Below are 15,144 nucleotides of genomic sequence, written 5' to 3'. Positions count from 1 at the left end.
CTGATATTTAAATGTACACAATAGTGTAAGAAGGACTACAAGGTCTGATATTTAAATGTACACAATAGTGTAAGAAGGACTACAAGGTCTGATATTTAAATGTACACAATAGTGTAAGAAGGACTACAAGGTCTGATATTTAAATGTACACAATAGTGTAAGAAGGACTACAAGGTCTGATATTTAAATGTACACAATAGTGTAAAAAGGACTACAAGGTCTGATATTTAAATGGACACCAGTGGGTGTGAACTGTGAACTGTGAATTGGTTTCTTTATGTTAAATCAAAAATGAAATTTAAGAACAGACCTAAAAGGGGCCAAATAGAACCTATTAAAGTCAGATTTAAAGAGTAAATAAGGTAAAAGAACCATAAATAATTTAAAGTAAAAAATAGGTTTTATAACTCCTAATCAAATTTCATATTAGGTCACACAACATAAACACATTAGAGGAGAAGATAAACTTATGATAGTAAATTCCGTTGTTAAAAATTCATTCAGATGTAAGCTCTAAAAGAGATCATTTATTGGTTCTTTGTAACAATTATTGCCCACCGTATTACATTTCAATAACCGTTATGCTCTTCCATAACCGACATTCCTGTTACCCTTCCATAACTGTATTGCCCTTCAATACCAGTATTATCCTTTTATACCAATAATGCTCTTACAATATTGCCTTTAAAGTCAGCATTACCCCTAAATGTGAGCATTGCTTCCAATATAATGTTAACAATGTTTCCGAAATTAGCATTGCCTCCAACTGTTAGTTTAGCTTCATGTCTCAAAATGTCAGCATTGCTTGCAAATGTTAGTATTGCCACAAATGCCAGAACATGTCTCCAAAAATGCATTTAAATGCCATGATTCCCTCCATCCACGTTTTCCAAAAACAGTTTATCCACGTGTGTGAATTTTGGGATAAAAAGAAATCTCGATAAAAACGAAAAACTGAGAATTTGATAAAGCACTCACGATGAGGACATCGATTAAAAAACTGCACAGACTATGCTGTACTGCTTGCTGTCTTAGAGAATAGGGTTGAATCTATAAGATGTACTGTGCGCGCATTGTATATTAACCAACGATTAAGCGTTAATAACCCCTCAAATAATCGATAAAATTGAACATCTCCAAGATCATAAAAAGTTCAGTAAAATCTGTATTTTTCTTTCTCTATGATAAACACTTGCTGTTAATCAGTAGCAATCAGCAGTTTGCCGAAATACGTTCTCTTTAGAATTAAAGCAGAAGAAATGAATATATTAAAAAAGTAAATTGTTTTTTTTTTAAATATAAATATACTAGGCTCTTCTATTTAAATTGTGAACATGTTCTTTTTGTTTACATTTTAAAACAAAGAAGAAGAAAATGTTGCGGATTTAAAAAAAATTCGCGGATTTTGAAGAATTTAAATTTTTTTTTACAAAATTAAAAACCTTTAAAACACATTTTTTTATCATTCATAAACCTTCCTTGTGGTGATGTCCCACAAAAAATTTGGGCCCGATCGGTTCAGCCGTTTTGACGTTTATTGGATACAAACAAACAGACAGACACCCAGACACCCAGACAAGCCAAATTTGTATATAGAAGAAATATAAATATAAACATAAAATGAATCGAAAAAGGTTCAAAATCTACTGGGTTGAAATAATATAATTTTTAGTTTAGCGCATATATTTAAAGTTCATCGTAGTTTGGTTTAAAAACCTACATTGAGACCTATTAAACTGTGGAGACGAATTATGAACTCAAATTTTGATTTTAAATAAAATACAGCAATAGTAAAAGTATTTAGTTGATTATCAAACTACAGCCACTGGTAACACATTTTGCTTTCAACTAACACCAAATTCACAAAAGAATAGGCTTCCTATCCTGAGTTAATTGGGCATCTATTATATTGAAATTTTATTGAATAAAATTAGTCTTAAATTTGTTTTGTGCTCCGAACCAAGTTTGTTGTATTCAATATTCTGTTCAACATGAAAACTATGAGGAGTTATGGGATCGCTAAGTTTTACCTCCGCAAAAAAACTCATTTCTTATGTTGAGATTGACAAGTTAAGGTTTTGTTTTCAGAGTTGTCGTAGGACTATGCTAGACTATGAAATACTGTTTACTGCACACGAATCCCCTGTTTACGGATCCTATCCTGGAAACAGATCTCAACCTGAACCTGGAGATAGGGTTGGAGCTCAAGCTGAAGCTGGAGATGAATATCTTGTAAAACCCGATCTACCATCCTGGGTGGGTAACAAGAGAGGGTCCAAATACATTTCAAAATTAAAGATGTTGCCCCTGTTATTACAATTGATCTTTCATATATTGAGGGTTATGTCCGATTTACATCGCTACCCTAAAAGTTTAGATATTTTAAATAAAGATTTGTTATAAAAGATAAAAACCGACAATTTATCATTATTTACAATACTTGAGTACTTTTGTAAATTGGACATGCACCTTTTAGGATCAAAGGTCACTTGAATTGTCTTGAATTGCACAGTATTCCTTTAAGTGTCTTGAATTGCACAGTATTCCTTTAAGTTTTTTGAATTGCACAGTATTCCATAAAATGTCTTGAATTGCACAGTATTCCTTTTAGTGTCTTGAATTGCACAGAATTACTTAAAATGTCTTGAATTGCACAGTATTCCTTTAATTGTCTTGAATTGCACAGTATTCCTTTAATTGTCTTGAATTGCACAGTATTTGATTTTGAATTTTCAAAATTATTCTATTGTAAACCAATGATATGAAAATCAAAGACATAGATTCTATAATCTTAAGAAAAACCTTTTTTGTTTTGAATCTCGTGAATAGTATTTATCTCCATCTTATGCAGACGCAAGGAATTAATATTTTGGATATATTTTCTATATCACATTGGTTATCGAGATAAATCGTATTCAAGAATTTGTCCAGGAGGGGGGGGGGGCTTAATCTTTTTTCTTTACAGAGGGGGGGGCCTCAGCACCCGTTAGGACCTGAAATCCATAGATTTCAATGGTCCAGGGGGGGGGCTGAGCCCCCATAGCACCCCCCTGAATTTGCATCTGAATGGAAGCCATAAAGTATTTGTAATTAAGATTTATTTTTTCTGTTTTTCTAGATCTGGGTTAAATTCTGACTTTGACTTTTTATTTCAAGTTTCCATAAAACTTGAGAAGAAAACTTTCTAAATAAATTCAAATTGTTTAAAAAGTACTAACTATGCTGGAAGTTCTAAAGTTTATTCGAAAAAGCTTATATTTGTCACAAGGATATTGGTAAAAAAGCAATTTTAGTGGGGTAGGGGGGGCAGCTATAAATCAGGGGGATGTTACACAGGGTGTCCTACGAAACATGTCAGAAGCAAGACATCTAGAGGGTTGTCTTTGACCTTTGAAATAATTTCGGCAGTTTCGTCGTAAACCTAATTTTAGAAGTAAAATTCTAGATTTAATAAATCGCAAAATACCCCTAGTCTTGGCATTTCAAAAATGTGGTCTGCCTCTTTTGTGCTTTCACTATTTCTGGAGATATTATGAATTTCGTTCAGATTTAAATTTATAAAATAAAAGCAAAATTGCCAATATCGGAACACTAGTATTCATACCTCCGATGAGCAAGGAAAGACAAGCCCGTGAGGGGGGAAGGCAGGCGGCCAAAAGCCACAACATTTTCTCCTTCCATGCCACAAATTATCTTTTTTAAAAAGTCTTCCCGCAGTCATGAGTCAAAACCATACGGTCTTCAATGCCACATCATTTGAGTCTTCCGGAAGTTTTTAAATTATTAATTTAGGGCATTGAAATTTTGATTTTTAAAATCCTGCCGCATTAAGCAAAAGATCCTACCTTTAAGAAATTTTAGAAGTTTATTTAGTATCAATGAATTGTGTTTTTAGGAGGTTTTACAAAGAAAATTTTACAAAATTTTACACATTGAGGACACTGAGACAAATTGTTCGGGGTAGTCCACAGACTAAACAGACTACTCATACACTAAATAGGCTGAGCCAGCCTATATTGTCCCGGCACGCCATGCTACGGTTCCATGTAATGTTTTCTGACTGACATCTCTCGGCCACTTGTTGCATTCAGGGGTTAAGTTTTACAACTTTTAAAGAAATATTCCAATTTTAAACATAAAACATAACTTTTATGAATATTGTCTATTTTTAAAGATTTTTCATTTCCTATTCAAAGGATCCTTAAATACATATGTCTCATGATTGGTCGTGTACAGTACTTGTACACAGTAGAACATGCTGTAGAAAATATCGCATATAATAGGTGTTAATCGATCTCTATAACTCTCTTATCTCTGGGGTAGTCTAAAGAATAAGAAAAGATGATAAAAATCACATTATTAACTGTAATTATACCTGAGCATTCCAGAGTTCCTCAAAAAAATGTCTCGTTAAATAGTGCAAAGTTTTATGGGCGCCCTTCGAACATTAAGGGTATGATATGGTGCATCTTTTTTATTGTTCATAATGTTTTAAAAAATAAGCCATTTTAGAGGAATAATCAAAATTATTTTGGGAAAAATAAGTTCAACAGTTTACATAATTTCAATTAAAAACTTGAATATAAAGTTCTTTCTCTATATCTTTCGCATGACGTCGTTGGATTTTTGAGAATCACAATTTCAATGCACTAAATTTATCATTTAAAAACGTAATAACTCAGAATTGCCCAGACACTCAAATGCTGTTACATGGAAGACCGTACTACGGTTGTGGCTTATGCTGTCGGAAGACAAAAAAGCTAAAATGTTGTGGCTTATGACCTCCTGCTTTCCTCCGCTCAGCCCGTAAAGCCTACATCCTGCAATTTACTCACAGACATAGAGTTGCACCATTTCAAAATTGCATTACTTTTTAATGCTTATAGTAGAGAAATGTAGCATTAATTTAAGATTTTAAAGACGTCGCGTCGTGGCATCTATGTATAATAAACATATTAATCATATTTATTGGGGGAATACAAGTAAACTTTCTCGCTCNTGAACCCTCCTCTTATCCCAGTAAAAAACAACATCCTGAAACAGCTAATTAAATATTTTAGCGATTGATTTAATCTTTTTGAAAAGTAAAGAGGCTAAGCACTACATCTTGGATATTTATGGATCACACACCTCTCACCCTTTAGTAAAAGTAAATTCAACCTAAAGTCTGACCGCGTCAACCTTGTTGCACCGGCTAGTCCTAATGAGTGTCTGATTTATTTACCCAATTTACGGGCGATACAATACAATTTAAAATTTACGCAGCTCGTAAATTTTAATGTACTACGGCTGCCCGTGGGAAAGGTGACCAATGAAAATGATAGCATATGACTTGTTTAGTCACGAATCAAATACCCGACTAAGGAGGAAAAATTATACAACACGATTTACATCAGATATCGTAAAGCCATTTTTTTTACCTACGCATACAAGACATCCATGGATCTGTAAAGTATATCTGTCTATAAAATAAAGCTCTTCGCTCATCATATATGTACATTTGTATTTTTGTATGTTTATAAATTATATATTTGTTAGCAACTTACAGGGTGTCCCACGAAACATGACAGTATGCAGGACGACTTGAATTTAATCTATATAATAGGAATATCTTTAAAACATCTCTGTACATTTATATTTTTCAAGATGAAAAATGTCGTCTTATGCGCAATCTATCTTTATCTATGCAAGTAGTTCACAGACAAATAATTTTGACTAGTTTTGCTCTTGTTAATGAATGAATAAAGCACAAAGTATACTTTTTAAAAATAGAACAAATATTTTTTTTGGAATCTCCTTTGAAAACATCTTTACAAATGACTGCAATTGTGACAATTGTAACAATTTTTACAATTTGCTAATCTTAACCCTCCCCCCCCCAAAAAAAAAATGTGAAGACAACAAATGAATTTTGATGAGTACATGATGTACGCTATGTCCAGGTCTTTGTAATCTGTTCTGTGTACCTGAGCGTTCTGTTCTTCTGCAGTGTTACTCTTAACTTATCAGTTATTGTACTGTACTGCAAAAAAAAACAGGTATTCATTTTTATATCCGCAACAAATAATATTTTTCTTGATTTTTATTTTTGAGGTATCTGCAGCCTTTCACACAAAAACTTGCAACTTTTATAAGTTTTCAATTTTTAATCTTTTTGCAAGGATCAAATACTTGCGAAAAGTAAATCTGCCAACTGTCAAAGTTTTTTGAAGAACAATTTATCTATCTATCTATCTATCTATCTATCTATCTATCTATCTATCTATNGAAATATAGCCATGGACAAATTTGAAGAGAACACTCAAAAACCTCAAAACATGTAAAAATAATTTCAAAATGCGAAATTTATTTTGAATTTCCTGTAAGCTTCATGTAGTCTTTTGTGAGATTTAAATACGAGAAAATTGACTAATTGTTACAGTACTACAGATATATTGCACAAATGCTACTTTAAAACAATATATTGTACTAATACTACCAATTTACAAAATTGCACGGATATATTTATATTATAATTCAGGTTAAGATTTATTTAATTTCATTCAAATTAAGATTTTTAATCTTTTTGTTCGAATGAAATTAAAACGAACATCAGGTTTCGTTTTTAAAATAAACTTGATGTTCGTTTTACTTTCATTCGAACAAAAAGATTAAAAATCTTAATTTGAATGAAATTAAATAAATCTTAACCTGAATTATAATATAAATATATCCGTGCAATTTTGTAAATTGGTAGTATTAGTACAATATATTGTTTTAAAGTAGCATTTGTGCAATATATCTGTAGTACTGTAACAATTAGTCAATTTTCTCGTATTTAAATCTCACAAAAGACTACATGAAGCTTACAGGAAATTCAAAATAAATTTCGCATTTTGAAATTATTTTTACATGTTTTGAGGTTTTTGAGTGTTCTCTTCAAATTTGTCCATGGCTATATTTACAACGGCCCGTTAACCACTGGCACTGTTAATTAACGATTTCTAAAATATCGTTTGTTTACGTCCTAAATAAAATTGAGATTGTTAACGAACGGAAACTGTAAGAAATAACGGAAAATATCGTTAACGAACATAACGTCCAATTCTTTGCTAAAGAACAAACGGCTTCACGAACGAACGATTCTTACTGTTCGTTAACGAACGGGTTGAAAGAACTTGCCCAGCCCTAGTTACTGTATAAGTACAATATATTGGCTTGCATGCTCATGTTTCCTGTTGTTTATCATTTATCCTTCAATATAGTTACTTAATAATCCTTTATTGGACAAATATATAAATAACATATACGTTTATTTCATATATATTTATAATACAGTGGCTTAGGAATCCAGTTTTGCTCTGAATATTAGTCAAACCAACTCAACCTTAATTCGAAATTTCTTAACGAGTTCCACAATCAAAGTTTGATGCAATTTAGTCAAGGTGTTCGGACATACAAACAGAGAGTACTTTATATATTATACATGTTATACTTACCAAGGGTTAACTTTTTAAAATTTTCTGATTTCTTCTGTATATATTATTTAATATAACAGTATAGAAATCCTAGAACCAATGGAAATAAATTCTATTTGAGAATTTATCTTATGCAGCTTCAATTTTCAAAAAAGGAAATTCTAAGATTAATGTACTCCTCTTAAATTTAAACCATGACTAGCTGAACTGTAATTTATGATGAAAAACTTCTAGATTATATAACGTGCGCTACTTTTAGAATATAACGTGCGCTTCTTCTAGAATAAGGCGTGTGTACTTCTAGAATATAACGTGCGCTACTTCTAGAATAAGGCGTGTCTACTTCTAGAATAAGGCGTGTTTTACATCTAGGATATAACGTGATCTACTTCTAGCATATAGCGTGTTTTACTTCTAGGATATAACGTGCTTTACTTCTAGGATATAGCGTGTTTTACTTTTATGATATAACGTGTTTTACTTTTAGGATATAACGTGTTTTACTTTTAGGATATAACGTGTTTTACTTTTAGGATATAACGTGTTTTACTTTTATGATATGACATGTTTTACTTCTAGGATATAACGTGCTTTACTTCAAGGATATGCCGTGCTTTACTTCTAGGATATAGCGTGTTTTACTTCTAGGATATAGCGTGTTTTACTTCTAGGATATAATATGCTTTACTTCTATGATATAACACAGTATACTAATAGGATATAAAACAGGATACTTCTAGGATATAAGACAGTATACTTCTAGGATATAACACAGGATACTTCTAGGATATAACACAGGATACTTCTAGGATACAACACAGGATACTTCTAGGATATAACACAGGATACTTCTAGGTTACAACACAGGATACTTTTAGGATATAACACAGGATACTTCTAGGATATAACACAGGATACTTCTAGGATATAACATATTATTTTTCCAGGATTCCTTCTAACACTATTTGGTATGGTTTCAATTAATATACTCACAGCTGTTTCTATTTACCGTTGGGCTATAGTTCATTTCGAGGTAAGTTACTTTAACTTCTCAATTCGATATCAGTATATATAACATTTAGATATTGTGGGGTTTATAAAACTCTAAAATAAGAAGACGACTTTCATGCAATTTTATGCTGTTTTAAAGCAAATACTGTTTGCAGTGTCTTAAAAAATAGCTTATTATTAAGAAAACAGGGTTTGTCTAGAAGAGTACAATGGAGTTTCATATTGATTAATGGATTAATAGATTTGCAAAATTAATTAATTACTGGATTCATAGAATAATTGAAATTCAGATAGGGCATTAGATGTCGTCTTTTCAAGATTTAGGGTTTTTCGTTCAAAATAATCCTGAGGTAGACGCCCAAAGGAGTTAAGCGCATGCTGCGTAGAATTACAAGAAAGAAGAGAGCCTGTTCTACACCGACTGCGCATAACCTCTTTGGGTTTCTGCCTCAGTGTTATTGTGAACGAAAAACCCCTAAATCTTGAAAAGATTACATCTTATAGTTTCCTATCTGTTATTTTAATTAATCTATGCTTGGGAATATCTAAAATCTCGTAACTTGAGTCTAACTTTTTCCACAGTCAATTATAAAAGAAACTTTATATCTGAATGTTAAATAAAAATGTTTAAGGAGAATTGATTTCATTCTACTATAAAAGTTAAAATTTTAGTTTTAACAATGAAATTTACCGAATACAAAATACAAAAATAACAAAAAAAATACCGAAGACAGCTTATATTTTCTTGAAGAAGTGTTTTCAACTCGATTTCCTAAATTGAATCAACAAACGTGAAGTATTGTTTCAAACGTTGATAAAATACAGGGGACATTAGTTTAAAAACTAACACTTGGCATATTTCTAACACTGTGTGTTAGAAATGGATCCCGGCCCTTATCCAGAGTAAAAGTCGATATGAAAAACTATAACCAACATTTTATTAACATGACGAGGACCACAATTCCTGATTTTAAACTTTTTTTAAATCAAAATTATAATAGAAGTTCTTTTTATATTAAATCTCTTGACCGTTTTCGAGACAATATTAGGTTTTCCATTTTCGAACATATCCTGAATTTGATTCATTGTCACTCTTTTGAGACAAAACCCTCTTTCCCGTTTTTGAATATAATTCACAATTCAGAACAAAAATCACTTTCATAACTTACAAAATAAATCACGGAAAACAAAAATTATCTTATGAAAACTAAATTAACTTCTGAATTATTTCTAGGATCAAAGTTTCCACATTTTATCTGTTAAATTAGAGAACATTGATGATTTATTTTCAAGCATTTAAAAAAAACAGTTTCCCGCATTTCTAGTTAAATATATATTGTAAGAGCGCAATATTTTGATTTCTCAATGCTTCAATGCTGTAATGATTTTTAAATTATAAAAGAACAGTTTGTTTTTATTTTCTATTTTTTATATTTTGCCTTATCAAAAAATCTTTTTTGTTACTTAAGTGCGTAAATGCATAAAAATTGACATTGATATGAATTCCGGTAATTGTTTCAAAACCAGGATATGTTCCAAAACGCGATATGTTCGAAAATGAAATCACGAATCATCAAAAACTAATTCTCACACCTTAGTATCAGTTTAAAATTGACATTTATTGTTTTAATATATAGTTTTAGCCATTTTTTACAAATTTATGGTGCAATTTTGTTCTACTTGTCTTGGATTTAAATATATATACTCTTGAAAAAGTTACCTTTGCACATTTGGCCCATTTTTAGCACTAAGTGTTAGAAATTGGCCTAGTGTTAGTGTTGGAACTAATATCCCCTGAAATAGAAAGAATGTCTCATGTTGATTAAAAATCCCAGAATTAAAAGAATTACAGAATTCAATTGCACAGAAATTTAAAAATCTTGGAATTAAAAATCGCATATTTAACAGAATGACAAAATGCAAAAGCCCATAGAGGTGTCTATACGCATTTAAAACACTCAGGATTAAAACCACCAGAAATCTCAGAATTTAAAAAGTCACAAAGTAAAAAAACGGATGGAAAAAGAATAAAAATATCTAATTTAGATGATCTTTCCGGTCTTTCAATTTATTGAGTTATAACACTTTTGAAAATGAACCAAAAAACACAAAATGCCAAAATTAATATGACCAAACAAAAAATTTAAAAATATTTAAAATTACGTATTTCATAACAAAAATTGGGTCTAAATATGTCACGCATCTCATAATGCCAAAAAACTAAATTTTCCTGTATTTATGGAAAACACCGTAAGTTCAAAAGATGTTAAATTCTTAAAATTAAATGTTTACACTTTTAGGGTCATTGGAACATGGCTTTGTTTGCCAAGGGTCTGGGGGTATTGAGCTGGGTTTGGGGGGTGGCACTGGCTCTGCCCCCCCTCTTGGGCTGGGGGAAGTATGTACCAGAATCCAATGGGATGAGGTAAGTTAAAAAAAGTAGATGTAAAATTTTTTTTGATTTTTGATAAGTCCATAATATCTTTTGGGCAGATAGACAACGGTGAATATTTAATAAATAAAATCTTGAATGCTAAAAAAGACAAACATACCGATTTGAGACACTCGTTTGCGCGTCCACTTCTTACGCTGTAAACTGTGAAAAAAGCTTAATGTACAATATTAAAATACTTAAGCATTACGATTGAAAATTTGAACAGTATGTTGTGATAGTTTACGAAGAAATTGAGTCTTTGCAACAAAATATATCTTTGCAACCCAATCATAATTATTTTAAATAATGTATTCTATTGAATTTAATAAAAAAACACTAATTTTGAAATAAAAGGTTTCACCATCAGATTGCAAAGATAAAAGTTTAAGCAAGTTTTAGTTTGCGTCATTGACTCATTTCTTTCATAAATCCTTAACATTGCGTTTGTATTTGCGTACAAAATGTGCGTTATATTGAAAGGATTTCGATAGAAATTACAAACAAAATGTTAGGCTTTGCAATGTACAGTGTACACTGAACAGGGTTATCCACAAAGGATGAGACATTAGAGACGTTTGTTCCCTTATATTCACGATTTCTTCAACTGTAAACTTTTGGCCAGACATAGAATACTCCATTAGATTACTAAATCTATAAACAAAATACTTATCTTGGGATCGTCACATTTTCCGGTCGTCTTTACAGTCTCATCCTTTGTAGATAACCCTGTTTGCTTGTTTGTTGAATTTGAGCCGCGTCTTAAATCCGCCAAAAACCCGAATTAAACCAACCATATTTGAGCCGCCGCTTAAATTTGAACCGTGGCTCAAATTCTTTTAATTCGGCCTCAGTATCTAAAAACTTAATTTTGCCATTGACATGACGAAGTAACATATTTGAAAATATTTTCTTGTATTTTAGTTGTGCTCCGTCGTGGACCGATCCTCAGTATAATAGTTACAATTATTATCTCTTCATTGGAGGGTTCATCATTCATCTCCTTATTATCCTCTACACCTCATGCTCTGCTATTCTCAAGATCAGAAAGGTTAGAATTCATTGTATTCATCTCCTTATTATCCTCTACACCTCATACTTTGCTATTCTCAAGATCAGAAAGGTTAGAATTCATTGTATTCATCTCCTTATTATCCTCTACACCTCATGCTTTGCTATTCTCAAGATCAGAAAGGTTAGAATTCATTGCATTCATCTCCTTATTATCCTCTACACCTCATACTTTGCTATTCTCAAGATCAGAAAGGTTAGAATTGATTGTATTTATCTCTTTATTATCATCTACACGTCAGGCTTTGCTATTCTCAAGATCAGAAAGGTTAGAATTCATTGTATTCATTGATTAAAGGGATTGTAAACGCAATTTAAAGTGACCCTCTAGGCTTAGATGAAGATGGCCAATTTACAACGGTATTTTAAAAAAGCTCTGTCTACTCAATATTGATTAGATATTCATGTTTTTGTTTCTTTAAACTATTTATTCGCAAACCTTTCCTGTGGTCACGTGATGTCCCACAAAAAATTTGGGCCCGATCGGTTCAGCCGTTTTGACGTTTATTGGATACAAACAAACAAACAGACACCCAAATTTATATATAGATTTGCTAAAAATATCCCCAAATCTAAATTATAGTAAAATCAATCAAGGGATTTTCGAGTAATGATCATTTATGACATTTAAACAGGGGCGTATACAGGATTTAAGTGAGGGGGGGTGGTAAACAAAAAAGTTCGCGGATTTTTTAATATTTGGTTTTGCGCATTTTCAAAATTTTACAAAATCAAAAGCTTTTGGACACACATTTTTGTAATTTTGAGTATCCATAGACCTTCCCTATCCCGATCGGTTAAGCCGTTTTGACGTTTTTTTTTTGAAAACAAAGAAACAAACAGACAGAGAGTACAGACAAAAAAAGTATATATAGGTTGTTGTGATGATCACTGTATTTGTGTTCTGTTGGTCTCCCTACGCTGCTCTATCAGCTGGATCACTTCTGGGTTACAGTAAGGTATTTAACACACTGATTAAACTCTTCAATCCTTGTCCCAGCAAGCAGGCACTTTCGATCCCAATTTGACCAATCAAACATGTATTTTATAGACGTTATATCTAGCTGAAAGGAGCTGTAGACGTTATATCGAGCTTAAAGAAACTGTAGACGTTATATCAAGCTTAAAGGAACTGTAGACGTTACATCAAGCGTGAAGAAACTGTAGACGTTTTATCAAGCTTAAAGGAACTGTAGACGTTATATCAAGCTGAAAGGAGCTGTAGACGTTATATCGAGCTTAAAGTAACTGCAGACGTTATATCAAGTTTAAAGGAACCGTAGACGTTTTATCAAGCTTAAAGAAACTGTAGACGTTATATCAAGCTTAACGGAACTGTAGACGTTACATCAAGCGTAAAGAAAATGTAGACGTTTTATCAAGCTTAAAGGAACTGTAGACGTTCAAACTTAAAGGAACTGTAGACGTTTTATCAAGCCTAAAGGAACTGTAGACGTTTTATCAAGCCTAAAGGAACTGTAGACGTTTTATCAAACTTAAAGGAACTGTAGACGTTTTATCAAGCCTAAAGGAACTGTAGACGTTTTATCAAGCCTAAAGGAACTGTAGACGTTTTATCAAGCTTACAGGAACTGTAGACGTTTTATCAAGCTTAAAGGAACTGTAGACGTTATATCAAGCTTAAAGGAACTGTAGACGTATTATCAAGCTTANGACCCAACAGATAGAAGTAAGATTAGTAGCGATCAAAAGTGCTTTTTATCGCATTAAGCCTATATCCCCTTTCATTTTTCGCGAACACTCCCTTTAAAGGAACTGTAGACGTTATGTCAAGCTTAAAGGAACTGTAGACGTGATATGCCCTATTTACAACGGTACCCTTTAAACTTTTGTGTGTTCGTCAAGTACAGAGATACGTGTGTATAAAATTATCAAAATCCGCTTTTATTCAGCTGCAAATTCCTATGCGCGCTGTGTTGAGTTTCGATAAGTATACTTACAGATATCTGTACTCAACATACACACAAAGGTTTAAGGGTAAGGTTTTAAATTGGGCATTGCCCTTTTTTCAAGGGTCACTTGAAATTACGCGAACAGTCTCTTTAACCTGAATTTGTTTGTTTAGTCTATCCCTGTTCCTGTAACTGTGTTTCCCCTGCAGATGGCTAAATCATCAACACTCTGGAATCCTTTAATATTCTTCATACTCAACCCTACAGTGAGTTAGAAAAATACCTTTTTGGAAGAAAAATAAAACTTTTTATTAAATATTTTGGACGAACAAAGATATTGGATCAGGTTCGTAACTAAAGCAACAGAAGATTTGATTTCTTATCGCAAACTCAATTTTTCTTATTCTATATTGTGTATTTACTGTACACACAAATATTTCATAATACACACTGAACTAACCACAGAGAGAAGCATCCTGTTTCTTTTATTTGAAATCAAACGTGCGTTCGTCTATATTTCAAAACTCTTTAAACTTACAGATTTGTTTATATATATTCAAAATGTATATACCAACAAAAAGTTATTTAATAATAAATGCTTTAAAGTTATGTATAAGGGGTCAAATTGTGATGGGAAATCCACGTGAATATGACTAAATATTGATCTGAAAAGAATTTAAAGTTTGAAATGACCAATTTCTAGAACATCTGAGGCCGTATTGTAAGAATTTGAGACGCGACTCAAAAATGTTTGGTTCCACATGAAATTGTATTCGGTGATTCGAGAGTTGATCCAGCGCTCAACTGGAACCGGTTTTTGGCTGTTCTTTAAATTCGGCCTCAGGTCGTTAAGATAAAAAGATCAGCAAATTATATGCGGCGACTATCAGTTTTTTTTGTTTTGATTCAGCCTTTGTAAATGGCTGAATTTTTTTCTATTTTAGTTTCGTAAATCCGCCTTGGATGAACTGCCGGAGTTTCTCAGAAAAAAACTTATGAAAAGAGAGGAATCAAGGTAGTTTTAACCCTTGTCTGATTGGGCTATATTTTTCTAATTTAGATGGGGGGTGTGTTTTCACCCCTATTTGTAATTTTGCCCTTTTTCATGGAATTGAAAGTGATAAAGTTTAAGTGTTCTAGTGTAAGCTGTTTTTAAGTTATGCAAGATAACCACAAGGGAGGGGGATAAGGCTTGAAAATAGTCCTTATTCCCATGTGCAATCGCGAAAGGGTTAATTATTTCAAACACGAACGTTTTTGG

At 32.2% G+C, this 15,144-nt stretch overlaps 2 protein-coding genes across 2 annotated transcripts; both read left to right on the top strand.

Moving 5' to 3' along the window:
* Nucleotides 1–2,092: 2,092 nt before the first annotated feature.
* On the top strand, nt 2,093–6,038 carry LOC111715140 (visual pigment-like receptor peropsin; the record flags this gene model as incomplete). Its single annotated transcript, XM_023490407.1, is given in 2 exon segments — nt 2,093–2,256; nt 5,943–6,038. Coding segments are annotated over 2 exon segments (249 nt in total), but the record flags the coding sequence as incomplete, so codon positions are not given.
* A 2,163-nt stretch (nt 6,039–8,201) lies between these two features.
* LOC111715137 (blue-sensitive opsin) lies at nt 8,202–14,898 on the top strand (the record flags this gene model as incomplete). The annotated part of the gene is given in 6 exon segments (XM_023490403.1): nt 8,202–8,490; nt 10,769–10,893; nt 11,824–12,238; nt 12,846–12,929; nt 14,057–14,149; nt 14,828–14,898. Coding segments are annotated over 6 exon segments (851 nt in total), but the record flags the coding sequence as incomplete, so codon positions are not given.
* Nucleotides 14,899–15,144: the final 246 nt, after the last annotated feature.

The sequence above is a fragment of the Eurytemora carolleeae genome, unplaced genomic scaffold (genome assembly GCF_000591075.1).
Source record: "Eurytemora carolleeae unplaced genomic scaffold, Eaff_2.0 scaffold1233, whole genome shotgun sequence".
NCBI lineage: Eukaryota > Metazoa > Arthropoda > Copepoda > Calanoida > Temoridae > Eurytemora > Eurytemora carolleeae.
This window is presented reverse-complemented; position numbering and strand designations above follow the sequence as displayed.